At 45.7% G+C, this 14727-nt stretch overlaps 4 protein-coding genes and 2 non-coding genes across 6 annotated transcripts; 1 reads left to right on the forward strand and 5 right to left on the reverse strand.

The window, feature by feature from the left end:
* Window positions 1-780: 780 nt before the first annotated feature.
* Window positions 781-5581, reverse strand: LOC120904392 (coiled-coil and C2 domain-containing protein 2A). The gene is made up of 5 exons (XM_040314333.1): window positions 2781-5581; window positions 2417-2709; window positions 1844-2353; window positions 1286-1773; window positions 781-1201 (listed from the first exon to the last, which is right to left on the reverse strand). The coding sequence occupies exons 1-5, from the start codon at window positions 5539-5541 to the stop codon at window positions 898-900; spliced, it is 4356 nt and encodes a 1451-aa protein (XP_040170267.1). The 5' UTR covers window positions 5542-5581; the 3' UTR covers window positions 781-897.
* Window positions 5582-6799: 1218 nt separating this feature from the next.
* LOC120902109 lies at window positions 6800-8789 on the reverse strand. Its single transcript, XM_040310617.1, has 2 exons — window positions 8683-8789; window positions 6800-8619 (listed from the first exon to the last, which is right to left on the reverse strand). Exon 2 carries the CDS (start codon window positions 8571-8573, stop codon window positions 7029-7031), a length of 1545 nt encoding a protein of 514 aa, XP_040166551.1. The 5' UTR covers window positions 8574-8619; window positions 8683-8789; the 3' UTR covers window positions 6800-7028.
* A 34-nt stretch (window positions 8790-8823) lies between these two features.
* On the forward strand, window positions 8824-9990 carry LOC120902112 (gamma-secretase subunit Aph-1). Its single transcript, XM_040310619.1, has 2 exons — window positions 8824-9235; window positions 9346-9990. The coding sequence occupies exons 1-2, from the start codon at window positions 9014-9016 to the stop codon at window positions 9841-9843; spliced, it is 720 nt and encodes a 239-aa protein (XP_040166553.1). The 5' UTR covers window positions 8824-9013; the 3' UTR covers window positions 9844-9990.
* LOC120902111 (tRNA N(3)-methylcytidine methyltransferase METTL6) lies at window positions 9984-12617 on the reverse strand. Its single transcript, XM_040310618.1, has 6 exons — window positions 11480-12617; window positions 11213-11282; window positions 10957-11023; window positions 10702-10755; window positions 10353-10461; window positions 9984-10118 (listed from the first exon to the last, which is right to left on the reverse strand). The coding sequence occupies exon 1, from the start codon at window positions 12441-12443 to the stop codon at window positions 11499-11501; it is 945 nt and encodes a 314-aa protein (XP_040166552.1). The 5' UTR covers window positions 12444-12617; the 3' UTR covers window positions 9984-10118; window positions 10353-10461; window positions 10702-10755; window positions 10957-11023; window positions 11213-11282; window positions 11480-11498.
* On the reverse strand, window positions 10191-10297 carry LOC120905267. Its single transcript, XR_005739901.1, has one exon. It is a non-coding gene; the product is annotated as a small nucleolar RNA snR60/Z15/Z230/Z193/J17 (small nucleolar RNA).
* Window positions 10545-10650, reverse strand: LOC120905268. The gene has a single exon (XR_005739902.1). It is a non-coding gene; the product is annotated as a small nucleolar RNA snR60/Z15/Z230/Z193/J17 (small nucleolar RNA).
* Window positions 12618-14727: the final 2110 nt, after the last annotated feature.

A 14727-nucleotide genomic window follows, 5' to 3' on the forward strand; every position in this document is an offset into this window, starting at 1 on the left:
ACAAATATTGGTGATATTGGTTTTCCCCTTGGCAGACAAAAACGAAAATCGAAAACCCTCTTCACCCAATTTGCACTAAGTTTTATCGAAAGGACACAATGCTTCTTTCTACTCAGAACGTTTTGATAATCCGATCATTCAATCTCCACACCTTAACCAGCACGGTGAGTTTCTCTTCGTCCTTTTTTCTCGATCACCGTTTGAAAGCATGCAACGGCCACACTTTGTATTCATTTAAAGCAACGAAAGCATTTCCAACCGTGTACGTGTCACTTCACCTGTGTGATCGTTAAATCGATTGAAAAGATGGGGAAAGGATGACGAATCAGTTCATCGGATCGCATAGAATGTTTAACAGAGAAACAAAACACTTAAAACATTACCCTCTTTCCCAGCCATCCATAAAGATCATACTCAGCTCCATATGATGGTTTAGTTTGATTGTTGTACACTACGTCTCAACAAGAAAAAGAAATCAATCAAAGATAGAAAGCAAGCGGGAGCTATATGAAGAGAATTTGTCCCACTTGTCCCAAAAGAGATGATTCCAATTCTTTGTTTTTGTTTTAGAACGTATCGAACGAAGAGCGGAGAGAAAAAGGAACCCAAAATCATTGTATAAACGAAAATAGACAATTCATCATTCCCAAAGTAAATGATTTGTGTTTTTGTTTTCACACGAGTGTCTAACGCCAAATTTTCCCTTTTGATGACGAGTCACGAGTCATGTGATATTTGCCAGACTGTTTCGACTGTTGTGTGTGTGAGTGTAGATCTATATTTCTATAGATCAATCTTTCTCGATAAATTGCACCAACACATTGGCACTCCCGTGCGTATATTCTGCTTGCAAAATTAAATGATTTTAAAACTAGTATACAGCATATAAAGCCTACCTTAAGCCCTTGGCACAAGTGACATCAGAAAAATCCAAACCGAGTACACATTGCACGGATAGTCCTTGATGTGTACGCCCAGTGCAAACTCTACGGCAGCTTCTGAGTTTAAGTGTATGCCGGTACCCTTCACGTGGGCCACAATGGTGGAGAGGTTGTTGTAGGGCAGGTTGATGGGAAACCCATTCACCTTGTACGATATGAACATCTGGCTAAACGCTTCCGCGTGCCGTTCCGTGTTCGCCTGCAAGCACGTGTCCCGCTCCAAGCTGATCAGCGTGCTGCGTAGATGATCGCTTATGAAGCTGAAATGAAAATAAGCACCCGTTAAGCACTGTACAACAATTGCACTTCCACCACCACAACCCTTGGACCGATGATGCGCTTACCGATTCCAAACCGTTTTCCTCTGCGTACGCCACGAGGCAATCTTGCGCATGAGCTTCCGTTCGATGGCACGCTGCAGCTCTTTGGCGGGTAGTGCCTCGCGAAACGGAAAGGAAGCCTCCTGCACACACCCAACCGGTGGCTCGTGGAAACGATTGAACAACGCACGCCAGTAGCCCGACTTGCGCACATCGAGCTGCGTGAGAAAGACACGGTTTTCCTTCTGAATGTTGCCCCACACATTGTCCGGACCCACAATCAGATATATCCGATTCAGCGGACAGTACGTGTCGGTCGAGCTGTACCGCTTGCCACTGCACGGATCGACGACGAAGAATTCACCTCCATCCAGAAGCAGCACAAATGTAGTATCGCCCATCAGCACGCTATTGCCGAAGATGAGCCACACCTCGTAGCCCAGCTGAAGATAGAAACAGGCCAGCAGGACACCGAGATCTTTCGGCGAGCCACACATCATTGTGAGGATTTCCTGTTGGGTCGTCATGAAAGTGGGTTATTTCACAACACACATCTTGTATCCCATAAACGGTCCACATTACCTTATTGGTAAGCCATACACCGCTCAACTGTGAGCACGGATCTACGCTGTAGTGCACGGGAATAAGCGAAACGTACCGACGGATCATGGTTTCCGCCAGCTCATCAATCGGAAACGGTATCGGCAATGGGCCGAGCAGCCTTGTGGCACAGATACGCTTTCCACCGAGCAGTGTGACCATCGGTGGGACCACTGCACGGGAAGGAAACTCATGCCGGTACTCTTCGTACCACAGGTAGATGCGTGTTTTGATACGCTCCAGCTCTACACACTCCAAACCGCCCGTATCGAGACTCGGTCGTTCGATCAGTGGCTCCAGACTGATGAACAGTGTCACGTGTGTTAGTTCCCGCATGTCTGGCAGACCACTCACGCCAGTTCCTACACCGCCACCGAGTAGTCCAATTGGATTTCCATAGTTATCTACGAGCTCCGTCGTTGGGTGGTCTTGCATCTGCCGATCGTAGCCGAACAGAATCGGTGGTGTCTTTATCTCAAACGTTCCTTCCAGCTATGGACGAAAGAAAGGGTCTTATGAACCAACCAACTTTAAAAACAGAATATTTCTACACACCCGTTGATTCAGATAGATCGTACTGATTGGGATACGAAGCTGGCCCAACCATCGGCTCGAGATACGCTGGTAAACCTCAGTCGGTCTGGTACGATCATCCTCGAGCAGATCTTCCATGTACTCATCGTACAGGTCAATGTGCAGATGTTTCCGAATTTGATCAGTACTACAGTCCAGCGGTACTTCCAGCTGTTCGTTCCACGTTGGCGCCGTTCCATCAGCTGTCGAGGTGCGGAAAATGCGATCCTTCAACGACACTGCTATGTACGGCCGTACGTTCGACGTTCGGAAAGCTACAAGAAGAAACGTAAAGAAGTTTAAAGCGATGAAGGAACTTTCCAAAAAAAAAACCTCCAACACTTACAGAATCGTCCGTTCGACGAGGACATGTTACTGTTCCTTCTACCAACCGCACCCGTCTGATAGTCCTCCATGCGCATCGGTATACCGAACGCACGCACGATCGTGACAATAATCTTGAACCGCGTCACGTCGCTTACCCGTACCGATGCTCGGCTGTTCGGCGATCGGCGCGACGGTTTCAGCGGCCGTCTCGGACCGAATATCTCCAAAAATGCCAAGCTGAGCGAACCGAACGATGGCACCTGATCGCCGCCGACCAGCAAATTTGCATTGTTTACCTTATCCTGGTTCAGCACCCGGCAGTGATTGCTGATCGTGTCGTACACCTTCTGCAGGTGGCGCTTACCCCGGTGCCGCTGCAAATCGATCGGATCCGTACCGAGCGTTTCGTCGATAATTTTCATCGACTGCTCCTCGATGCCTTCGACCGCTAACTCGCGCTCGGTTTGCGGGATAAATTTAGCGTCCCGATACTTTAAACTGCACTGGAACCGTTTGCTCAGCATGTTCAGCCGTTCGTTTTGCTCGATCGTTTCCTCGCTGCAAAAGGCAAGCAGATCCTCGTTGAAGAGAAACTCTGTCTCATCGGACTCGTCCGCAGCTTGGGTGGAATCTTTCGAACGGCGCCGGTCACGCTCCTGGGAAGTGGTGGGCTCAGTTTCGTTCAGTGCTCGCAACAATGCTGCATCAGTGTCGGCGTTCGGTTCGTTTTCACTATCCAATGCCCGATCGTCGATCCATCGGCGCAACAGTTCCCTTGGCACGACGACCCGTTTCGGCACCGTGCGACGCTGGCTGGGACTGGGAAAGCTCCCATCCGAGGGCTCCATCCATCCGATCCTCAATTCAACTGTACCGTTAGTGTATGTCTGCGCCTGGTACGGTTTGCCAGACGAAAACTGATAGTCCACAAAATCCACATCCTCGTAAAGCTCCTCCGAGCTGGGCAGAGGTAGAAAGAGTTCCGCTCGTTTGCTTTTCATCATCATTCGATTCTTTTCGTACAGATGCAGGGCAATCGTCTCCGGGATCTTGGTCGTTAGTTTGATAGAAAAGGACGTGTTAAAGTCGATGATCGTACGATCTTCGGTTTCAAAATGGCGTGCCTTGGTCGATGCCACGTGATTGTTGTCAATGAAGAGCTTCATTTTAAACAAAAGATCTCGACCGGAAGGAGCCCCGGATGGGTCTGATCTCCGTTCCTGATCGCGCCGCAATACAATGTCCACCAATGGTTCACCTGGAGCGCGGAATGTCTCATCAAACAGCACCCGAAACTCTTTCTTTATCTTTCCAACATCCGGTTTTTTAGGCTTTTGCATCGAAGGTAATGATTCATTGATGTCTGTACGATGTTCGAGGGCCAGATCGCGTAGGTAGGCTTTATACTCCTGCTTGTCGCGCAGGTATAGTTCCTGCTCTTCTTCCAGCGTTTCACGCAGTTCCAGCTCATATCGTTCCTGCCAATCGCTACCATCACGGTCCTCATCCGTGTCCTGGCTGTTGACAGACATCTTCAGCCCACATCCGTCCTGGTGCTTTGCTTTCAGCTCCTCCCAAAGCTCCAGTATCTGTTTGGCCAAATGGCGCTCCGTACGAATCTCTTGATACAAAAGATTCCTATACTCTCGGCGGGTCATTTTCTTCTCGTAGGAATCGATTGGTTCTTCCGGTTCTTGTAATTCCTCTCCCGCATCTCCACTACCATCTCGCAGCTCGTCCAGCTTTGCCTGCAAAGCTTCCTTTCTGTTAAGCTTCCTGATCCGGTAGTACTGTTTGTACAGCTCCACTATTCGCAGCCGCAGTCGTACCACTTCCTCCAGCGAGGGATGTGCATCGAAGCGTACCCTACCGATCAGGATCTTGACCGTACGTTCCATCGGTAAACGCTCCAGCGTCTTGGCGAGTGGCATGGGTTCAACGAAGAACGGCACAAACGTTTTGCTGCAGAACCCCCGCACCCGTGTTTGATTTTCGATGTAGCACCGGAAATCCACAAGCTCCCCGCTCGCATCGAACCACTCTTCCTGCTCCTCTTCCAGCAAACGGTTCATCATTCGGTTCTTGTTCGCCACACTAACCGGTGGCTTTTCGATGCGCCGAGCACGGTCGTCTTCCATGTCCGAAGATTCGACATTCGGGTCGATAACACACACCTGCTCAAGGGTGGCTCTGGATTCGGGTAGCGTGGCAGCGGGTCGATAGTACAGCAGATCCTCATCGCAAAAGGTATACTTTTGTAGTTTCCAGGGTACAACTACCGGTGTTCCATCTTCGGCTTGGAAGTACGACGACGCAAGGTGTGTGGGAGTATCCGCTTCATTAGAGGACGATGACCGCGGGGAAGGTGTTTTCTGCGGAACCTCATCTGTACCGATCGGAAGAGCAGCTTCGGGTTCTGTGTCTTCCGCGTCGAAGAATTCCTCATCCGGCAGTACATCGGTAAAAAAGAGAATGGCTCTGTCGATCTCGTGCAGCGATGGTTTTGAATTTGCACCATCCACGTCGGACGTTACTTTTAAGCGCTCCAGCGATGCTATTACCTCGCGCTCTTCTTGCAGAAATCTGGGATCTACTTTTGCCTTTCTAGGCTTATGATCTCGCTCCGCTCGTACAGACGCATCTGCAGCTGCTACTGGCGGTGGTGAAGCTGGTTTCGACGGAGTTTTGGTGCCAACGGTCGGCTTGCCAGATGAACGACGACGATAGCGATGCCTGGCACGTCGTTTTTTCGGTGATTTCAGTCCCACTGATTCACTCATTTTCGTTGATCGCACTATTAGAACAAGATTACCGGGAGTTGTTTACCTATTCTAAAGCCCTTTGTAATGTCTGTTGTCGTCCTGGAACAGTCACGTTTGTGTTTGCAACATTAACATGGTAACGGTTGCTTGGCAACAGGAAGGCTTATTACATATTCTTGGGTCAGGTTTGTGCGATGTTGTTTGGATATTTGAATTAGTGTTGGAAGCATGTAAATTAAAGAAAGGAGCGGAACTAGGTCAATTTGAAACAGGAACGGAGCCGAATGGGTGGATACATTGATATTATGGTAAGGTCGTTGCCGGTATTGGTGAATGGGTGCAGAAACATTTCATTTATTTTTCGTTTTCTTCGCACATTTTTGACTGCATTAGTGGTGGGAGCTCGGAATCGGACCTACCCGATTCAGTGTTCGAAATCAATTCCGGAGCCGATTCCATTGTTGTAATCGATTCCGATTCCGGTATCGCTTCCGAAACTTATTCCGGAACTGATTCCGGAGTTGATTCCAGAACTGATTCCGGAGTAGATTCCGGAGCCGATTCCGGGCTTGATTCCGGAACCGATTCCGGAGGTGAATCCGAAGCCGATTCTGGAACCAATTCTGGAGCTGATTAAAATTCCGGAGCCGATTCCGATCCGGGAACCAATTTCGGAGCCGATTCGAATTCCGGAGTCGATTCCTAACATCGGAAACATCGGAGCTATCGGTATCGATTCCGACAAAAACTAATTTTTTCCCATCATTAGACTGCACGCTTCGCACATTCAGATTCCGATGGTTCTGAGCGGGTTCAACGATTCCAGCCGATCCCAGGCGGAGCTGGCGATTCCATTTCTTTGGAACCGGTACTATAATCACCCTAGTCGGAATCGAAGTGGAACCGTCGATGTGCTGGAGTGATTCCATTAGGATCGGCGGACAGGAACAAGATCAAAACCAGTGCTGAGCCCAAGACGTGCAACGAATCGGTTTAGGGACAGGTTCAGTATAAACCTTTGAACATTTTAATGGAACAGGATCTGTGTTAGAATTCAGGACAGGACTGTTTCCGGGATAGTTTCAAATCCAGTTCCTACACAGAGAGAGTCCCGTCATATGTTCCTAGATATATGAGATATTAAGCTCGTGTGATAAGCTATCCGTCATAGTTTCCTTATGATCGATCCATCGTTATCGAAGGGTTCTAATGTGCTGACATCTATACGGAGTTAAGGGAAGCTTCTTTCTTCCGGTTGAAAAAAAACGCCACCACGTTGTTCTACGTTTGCAGTTTAGTATAACTTTATTGATCGTGAATGATCATGGGAACTATCCCATTTATGTAATGCCCGTTGTCTACCAACAAGCGTTAACACATACACAGCCAAACATACATATACACGGTACCGTGAATTACATGCAGTGATAATTATTTCATATGCTCTCCCATTTCCCCTTGGCGCGTCTCTGCCAAACCCCCGTTAAAAATTGACAATTTTCCCTCTAAACAAACAGCATTTTCGAGGAATTGTCGCGATATATAAGATAAAGTTTCATCTCAGTGGGAAGATCGAGCGACTGGAGCCGCCCATTCATAATCTGCACCTTGTCCGGCGCCAACCGGTTCATGTTTCTCCACACAACCTCCCGCACGGTGTCCCGGGCGAAGCGTTTCAGCGTAAACAGCTCAAACTGGGGCCTGCCCATAATACTGTAGATCGCCCGCCACGTGCCAAACCGGTACAGCAGCCACTGGTATAGTGGATTCTTCGGTATGGCATCGTTGATGCGGCGCGCCAAAAACCCATAAGAACAATACTTCAGACATGGAAAAATCATGTCCATCTTTGTGCGTACAACTTCGGTGAGTAAATGTTTAACGAGTGCATCCAGCTCGGTGCCGTTCAGCAGGGCCAGATAATCGATGGCACGCTGGTACTGCTCGTACAGCAGCGCGTTAATCTTGACGTTGTCCAGCGCGTGAATTTCCATCACGACCGCCGGCATAATGTTGCGTACGGTTTGTTTCAGGGTTTTCAACGATGCGTTGCTAAATGCTACAAAATCTTCCAACAGCTGCATCACCGCGTCGGCGGGCCGCTGCTCGTCGCCCTGGATGAAAAATGTTAACAAGCGTACCAAATCGGCGGTCAGCAGCGGCACGCAGCAAACCAGCGGCCAGGTATACTCGAGCTCGGCCCGTTCCGTCGTGACCGGGCCACACTCGCACAGCACCAGCAGCGCCAACAGCTCGTAGTCGGGAATCAGTCTTTCGTACAAAGAGCGAACACGTTCCTGCTTTTCCCACTTCAGTTCCGTTTCGATGAAATACGGGATCAGGGAGGACTGGGAGCGATAGCTAAGCAGTGCGGGCTTAAGTATGTCGTTCACATCGTACCGCTGGCGGTACATGTGGTTCGGGTGTTCCAGGTTGTATAGGATTTTGAAGCACGCGACCTTGTTGCGCGCGGAACAGGGCCCCCGAGCGCTAAATATATCGATCACGTTAAAATCGGCATCGTCAGCCGCGTTCAGGAACTGCCACTTGGCTTTGGCGATAAATAGCAAATAGATTAAAATTTCAATATTGCCCGTGTCGAACGCGGCCGTATGGAGGGCAGTTTCGTCCGCGTAGTCGTTCAGGTTGACATCCGCACCGTGCGCTATCAGCAGCTCGACCAGATCCAGCCGATCGTTCGACACGGCGTAGTGGAGCGGCGTGATGCTCTCCGTGTCCCCCGTGTTGACCACGCTGCGGTCCAGACGCAACAGGTAGCTCACGATGTCGGCCGACACGGACTGCTCGCAGGCGCGCGCCAGCGGGGTGAGCCCTTCGTAGCACTGCACGTTGGTGGCGGGATGGAAGTGGTCCACCACCAGCTTGACGCAGTCCAGATTGCGGCTGACGACGGCGTGGTGCAGTATGTTCCAGTGATGGTTGTCGAACCGCTTGCCAAAGTCTGGCCGCGGTGCCTTGGCATGGGTCAGCTGGCGCAGCTTCTCCATGTCGCCCTTCATAACGGCGTTCCACACCTCGTTCGCCTTCATCGTAACCTCGCACGCCCGCACGCACACGGGTGCACCACGTTCGATCCTGCAAAACGGAGATAGGGTCAATCGTTTCCACGCCAACAGAGCGGTAATTCTTGTTGTTTACCACCAACAAAAGCTTATTGCGTTTTACAAGTCCTAACTTGTTTCAAAATACGTCAACCCATTCTTTTGTTGTATTTTGACAGTTCTGCGAAAAAACAACCCTCTTGCAAGGACTGACAGCTCGGAATGGAATGGAGAGGGGGAGGGGACCGATTTGACACAAGCCAAGTACCGTCCGTTTGTTTACGTTTCGCTGTCCATTTTTGCGATCAACTTCACTGAAACAATCAACTAAAAAACATTGTTTTCCGCCCAAAACTTGGTGCACGTGAGGCACGCAGCAGTGTGGCATAATTTGGAGAAGCGAGAAGTGATATAATTTAGCTAGGAACATGACGGTGGTGGAATTTTTCGGCTGCAGCTTTCTAGCGTTCGGGCCACCGGTTGCTATGTTTGCCCTCACGATAGCGCACGATCCGATCCGCATTATCATCCTGATTGCTGCATCCTTCTTTTGGCTGGTATCGTTGCTACTTTCGTCAACCGTTTGGTTAGCATTCCATCCCGTCACCTCAAAGGTTACCTTCGGGTTGATATGCTCCGTTTTCATTCAGGTTTGTAAACGTCCATACACCTTCCCACGTATCGCCAAACAACCTACACACTACACCTCTCTCGTGAGTCATCGCTAACGATCTTTTCGCTTTGTGGTTGCCTCTTTCAGGAAGGATTCCGCTACCTGATGTACAAGGTACTCCGCAAGACGGAAAGTGGCCTGCAGGAGGTGACGGACATCGTGCGCATTGCCGACTATCGACACATTCTTTCGTACGCTTCCGGGTTGGGCTTTGGCATCATCAGTGGAGCGTTTTCCCTGGTCAACATTCTGGCGGACTCGGTCGGACCGGCAACGGTAGGGCTGAAGGCGGCCTCGGACATCTTCATGCTGATCAGTGCCGCCCAATCGCTCGCCATGATCCTGCTGCACACCTTCTGGAGCGTCATCTTCTTCAATGCTTGCGATGTGAAGAATTACTATCACATCGGCTACGTGGTGGCAAGCCATCTGTTCGTTTCCTGCATGACGCTGCTGAACGCGAGTGGCCTGTACGCCGTCACGCTGCTCATTTCGTACACGATGGTCTGCATCACTGGCGCGATAGCGTTCCAGGTGGCCGGCGGTACCGTCGCATCCTTCCGAAAGTTTCTCACGTGCAAGTGAAATTCCAAAACACAACTTCGTGTACATCTTAGCGATAGTTTACCATATTTATAAATCCATTTTATGTATCTGTTTCTCACATATGCATTATAGACTTTCTTTCGTATAAACAATAAATTCGACGGCCCACGAGCAGATTATACAGTATTTAAAGATATTTGTTTTATTTCCTGATTTTCACTGGTGGTAAAAATATACAAATTGGAATAAACAAAGACCAATGCCGTTGAAGATCACACCGTTTGTCGGAAGGCCAGAACTTGCAACAGTTATTCCTGGAAAAGAAGAAAAAAAATCCACATCAATAAACAATGGCAAATGTTTGAAAGTTTCGATCGTGAGTATTATTCTTTTATCAGATAGGAGCGAAAGACCAGTTTCATCGCATTAAATGCGTTGTTCATGTGTTATCACAGTTTGATCAACTGAACTATGCGTCATCAATATAAAATAACACAATATTCACGATAATATTGAAAATAGAGATTAACTAAAATAGTGAAACTTACCATTCGATATTCCACGGTTCTGGATGGAAGTCTGGTGGATGACCCAATGTGCGATGAAGAAAGTTTCACTGACTTGGAGCCTAGTTAAGCTACAAAGTATATCATGCACCTGAAATTGGAAGAAAACGTAACATTACAATCTTTTACAACACATGATAATGTTAACAAAAATTTAAAAGTGCAAAAAAAGTTAATTGCTATCAGATAGGAGCGAAAGACCAGTTTCATCGCATTGAATGCGTTGTTCATGTGTTATCACAGTTAGATCAACTGAACTATGCGTCATCAAATAAAAACTATCATTTTTGCATTAATATATAATTAATTAATTAAAACAACAAATACATACCTTCTTGAAGATACGTGTAATTTATTTTATATTACAGCAACTTCCAGTCAAAATCTGTAAATAAAAACGATAGAAAAACGTCAACAATTGCATCCTTGGTACAAACAATATATTTTTTTAATGCTGCTATTGTTTCAGCATCCTTTTGGTTATAACGTAATAATGTGATTATCGATCATTATTCTTCTGATACATTTTAACATCATGTAAAGCAATATTTATATAAATTGTATGGCATTTTGATTATTTCCTCACCTATGGATTATTATAGCGTGTACGCTCCCGGGAGGCCGGGAACATCCATTCCACCAGAAAACAGTTCCTGTAATGTAAATTAATGGAAAAACTTTATTAGACTCGTCACAAAAATCATTTATTATCGTTTACTAGAAGCAAATGCTTCAGTTGGCCGTTCCTTTTACTCAATCATTAAATTCTTGAAATATTTGTGCAGAACATTCATCATTCAAAAGAACAGCGAATCTAATGTGTTCATTTACACAGAACATACCTCTTTAAATGATGAGGATCACTGAAAGTGAGTGTGAGAACGAGCACTTTGGGGGCTTCGAAAGAAATTTCTGAAAAGTAAAATAATGGAAATATTATGATTAGAAACAGAGAACTAACTAAGTCAGCATTTTAGTATTTAGCATCGTCATTGAATTCTTCAGTTGGCCGTTCAATATCTCAATCATCACATTCTTGAAACAATTGGTAAGAACATTCATCATTCGAAAGAAAAGCGTATATGATATTTCAATGAACGCAAACCTACCTTCGTGAATGATTTTTCCTTATGTTCGCTCCGATTTGCGAAACTTCCCCTGGACAAATATTCTTGGCACATCGATATTTTCCTTCGGGTTTACCGTGCGCCGATGAATATAGCTGTTTACCATCACCGTAAAGCCGGTCTGACAGAACAATTTCGATACTTCCTCCTCGGCAAAGTAGTAGCTTCTCGTACCGTCCTGTCGCATGTAGAAATTTTCCGCTATCTTATGCCCTGGCTTGAACCGTAACTGAGCCATATCGTACAGGCCGTAATCGCGGAACAGCACAACCCCTCCCGGCTTCAACAGCCGGAAAATGTTTGCCACCGTCGATTGGAACTTTTCCGGATGTATAGCGGACAGTACGAAGATCAGCGTAACTATGTCCAGGCTGGCCTCGGGTAGCGTCTGGAACACTTCCTCCGTCGTGATGTCGCAGGCGAACGCTTTCATGTACCGCTCATCGTACAGGTTATGTTTCCGCACCAGCTCCACGGCACGTGGTGACAGATCACACGCATAGATGAAGTAGTCACGATGCCCGTCTTCGATAAGAGGAAATATTAAATTCCCAACACCGCACCCAATTTCTAGCAGCTTTTTCTCAACGCTTATCTTTTCCACGTTGTCCGACTTGGCCAGTGGCGAGGAGCTAGCAGCGGCTGTCGGATCTTCACCCGCCAGCAGCTCGCTAAACTCACGCGTCGTCCAGTGGCGATCTTTGAAGAACCGGTTTTCATTTCGCTTGTAGAACAAATCCCAATGCTTGCGGGCCTCTTGCTCTAATTTCAGCGCTTGGAACGGCGTCACCAGGCGTTTGTTCTGCTCCTCCAATTTGGTTCTTTCCTCCTCGGTGAGAATTTTGGCCGCATCGGTCACAACGTCACCCAGATTGAAAGCCTTTTGCTTGGGAAACCGATCCACGCTGGATGGATCCACAGTTTTGGAATCAACAGGCTCGTCCATTCTTAAAATGCCAGTGTCACCTATTCACAGATTTCCAGCAAACACTTCGGCACCTGAGTTCAGCAATTGCCATTAGAAGTAGACTGATACACGTCCTTCTTCCTTGAAACGAGAATGGGAAAGAATTTGGTGTTTGAAAAGTTCCGGCATCAAAGCCTCGATTGCCGACTATAGGGAACCGCGCTCACTCACACAAACACAATGTTGTTCCGGAAGCGCAGCAACAACTGTCAAAATCGTACAAAATCATCAAGGTGCATAGATACGACGAGATGTCAACAATTTCAAATCGATTTTATTTGAATGGACGGTTACAGAATGGCATGGAACTCAACTGAGATATTAATGATTTTTGTTAATTTACTTCAGATGATGCTATTTTCATGGTGAAAGCAATCACTCATACAACGGTAATAAAGTTGATTCTTTTTTGTTTCCTGCACAAAGAAGATGTTAAGTTTTACTTCTCACAGGACGCCAAGCACGCCCATTATTTTGTCCGTATGTTCAGAACTTAAAAGTAACAAAATATTCGAATGAAAATGAAGATATACCATAATAATGTTGACTTGCAAACGTGAACGTATATTTTTCATTCTCTCTTTGGCTTAATGACTTGGAAGTGGTCACGGTCTATATAGCCTCCCGAGATTTTAGTCTTTTCTAGGGGTGATTGGTCCGATTCGGAATCGAATCCTTTCGAACTTTGTATAGCAGTCAGCAAGTTCATTGAATAGACCACAAAGCCATATTTGTTTTCTTCATTCCTTGAAACTGAACACATACTAGAAACCAAAGGGGAAACGTATTACACCTAATTTTTTTTAGTTGTATAGTTACATTTTTAGTAAAGTCAAATAAAAACAATGTTTTAAATTATTTTTATTGGATTTAAATTAGTTTTTACTCCTCAAATAACACATCGATTTAGAAAATTTTGAACAATTAATATTTTTTCTCCTAGTTATTACTGCCAGATAGATGAGGGATTTAATGCTCTTTTGGCGCGGCGGTGACGAACCTGCCACTTTGAATGACAACGCGTTACAGCAAGGTTTGATCGGTTATATGCATAAATGCGAAGACTCCAACAATGGACTATACCCCCATTTTATTTTTTATATTTTTTATTTATTTTAACATTTTATTTTTCATTCCTTCGATAGAGGTTAAGTAGGATCAAGAGTCTAGATCAGTGGTTTTCAATCTTTTTGTAGCTTTTTCCTGTCTGTAGGACTTAATTTTCCACTCGCATATTAATGAGCGGGGGGACCCATGGTATTTAGAGAAATTTGGATCAGAAATTCCCCAACAAAAAACTTTTGTGGCGGATCTAACGGTAGGCGGGCCCAGGGTTCCGCCGATTTAGGGGCCCCGAAGATCGCTAGTCTGTAGTATGTATAAAAGTGAACAGAGTACTAGCCCCAGAAGGATGAACGTTGGGGACCCGAGGCTGATGAATCATTTAGGTGTGAATATTTATATTAGGTGGACGAATAATATACCTATCATTAGAAAGGAAATTTTATTCAATTTTAATGAAAAATAAACAAAAAAATTCATATCTTGTTCTTACACCTTTTTTATTACAAACCGAAAAAAAAATCGCACTAAAAACAAAAATTTTCAACATTGGTAATGAAATTAAAAAATGTATACTTTTGCATATCTTCAATTTTTCACCAACCCTCATTTTACTTTATTCAACATGCCGTCAAAAATTCAGACTTATCATTTAACCTCAAATGTTAAAAAATGCATTAAAACATGTTTGGAGTGCGCTCTTGCACGGCGCGCCATACAAAAATCATTCACCTGCACTTCCGCAAAAACAAAAGAACGCCATTGACAATATTGGATAAAACAAATCATTTCAAATATTTTGTTTTCTTTAAAAATGTCGACCGAGATAAAGTAGTTGCCTGAATTATTATTTTCTTTTCCTGTTTAAATAACGATTTATATTTATATGAATATTTTAATTTTTTTATTATTAAATAATACAATGCTTTTCAAATATATAACTAAGTTCATAACTCGATTGTATTAACCGATTGAAATGTGTGTCTGTGGCGATGTACAGCAAAGGGATACTGGGTTTTTACTCGTTAAAAAGACTTTGACTCCCAGTATAAAGACTTTATCTAGAGTATGAAGACCAACACCAAGAGTATGGTGCAATGACCCCCTTGCTCAGCCTTGTTATTGGGCCGAAAGTCTACATATTGTATGCCATAATATTTGTAACACGTGAAAAACCCTGTAAAAACCGCTGTTCAGTGGC

This window comes from Anopheles arabiensis, chromosome 3 (assembly GCF_016920715.1).
Source record: "Anopheles arabiensis isolate DONGOLA chromosome 3, AaraD3, whole genome shotgun sequence".
In the NCBI taxonomy this organism is placed as follows: Eukaryota; Metazoa; Arthropoda; class Insecta; order Diptera; family Culicidae; genus Anopheles; species Anopheles arabiensis.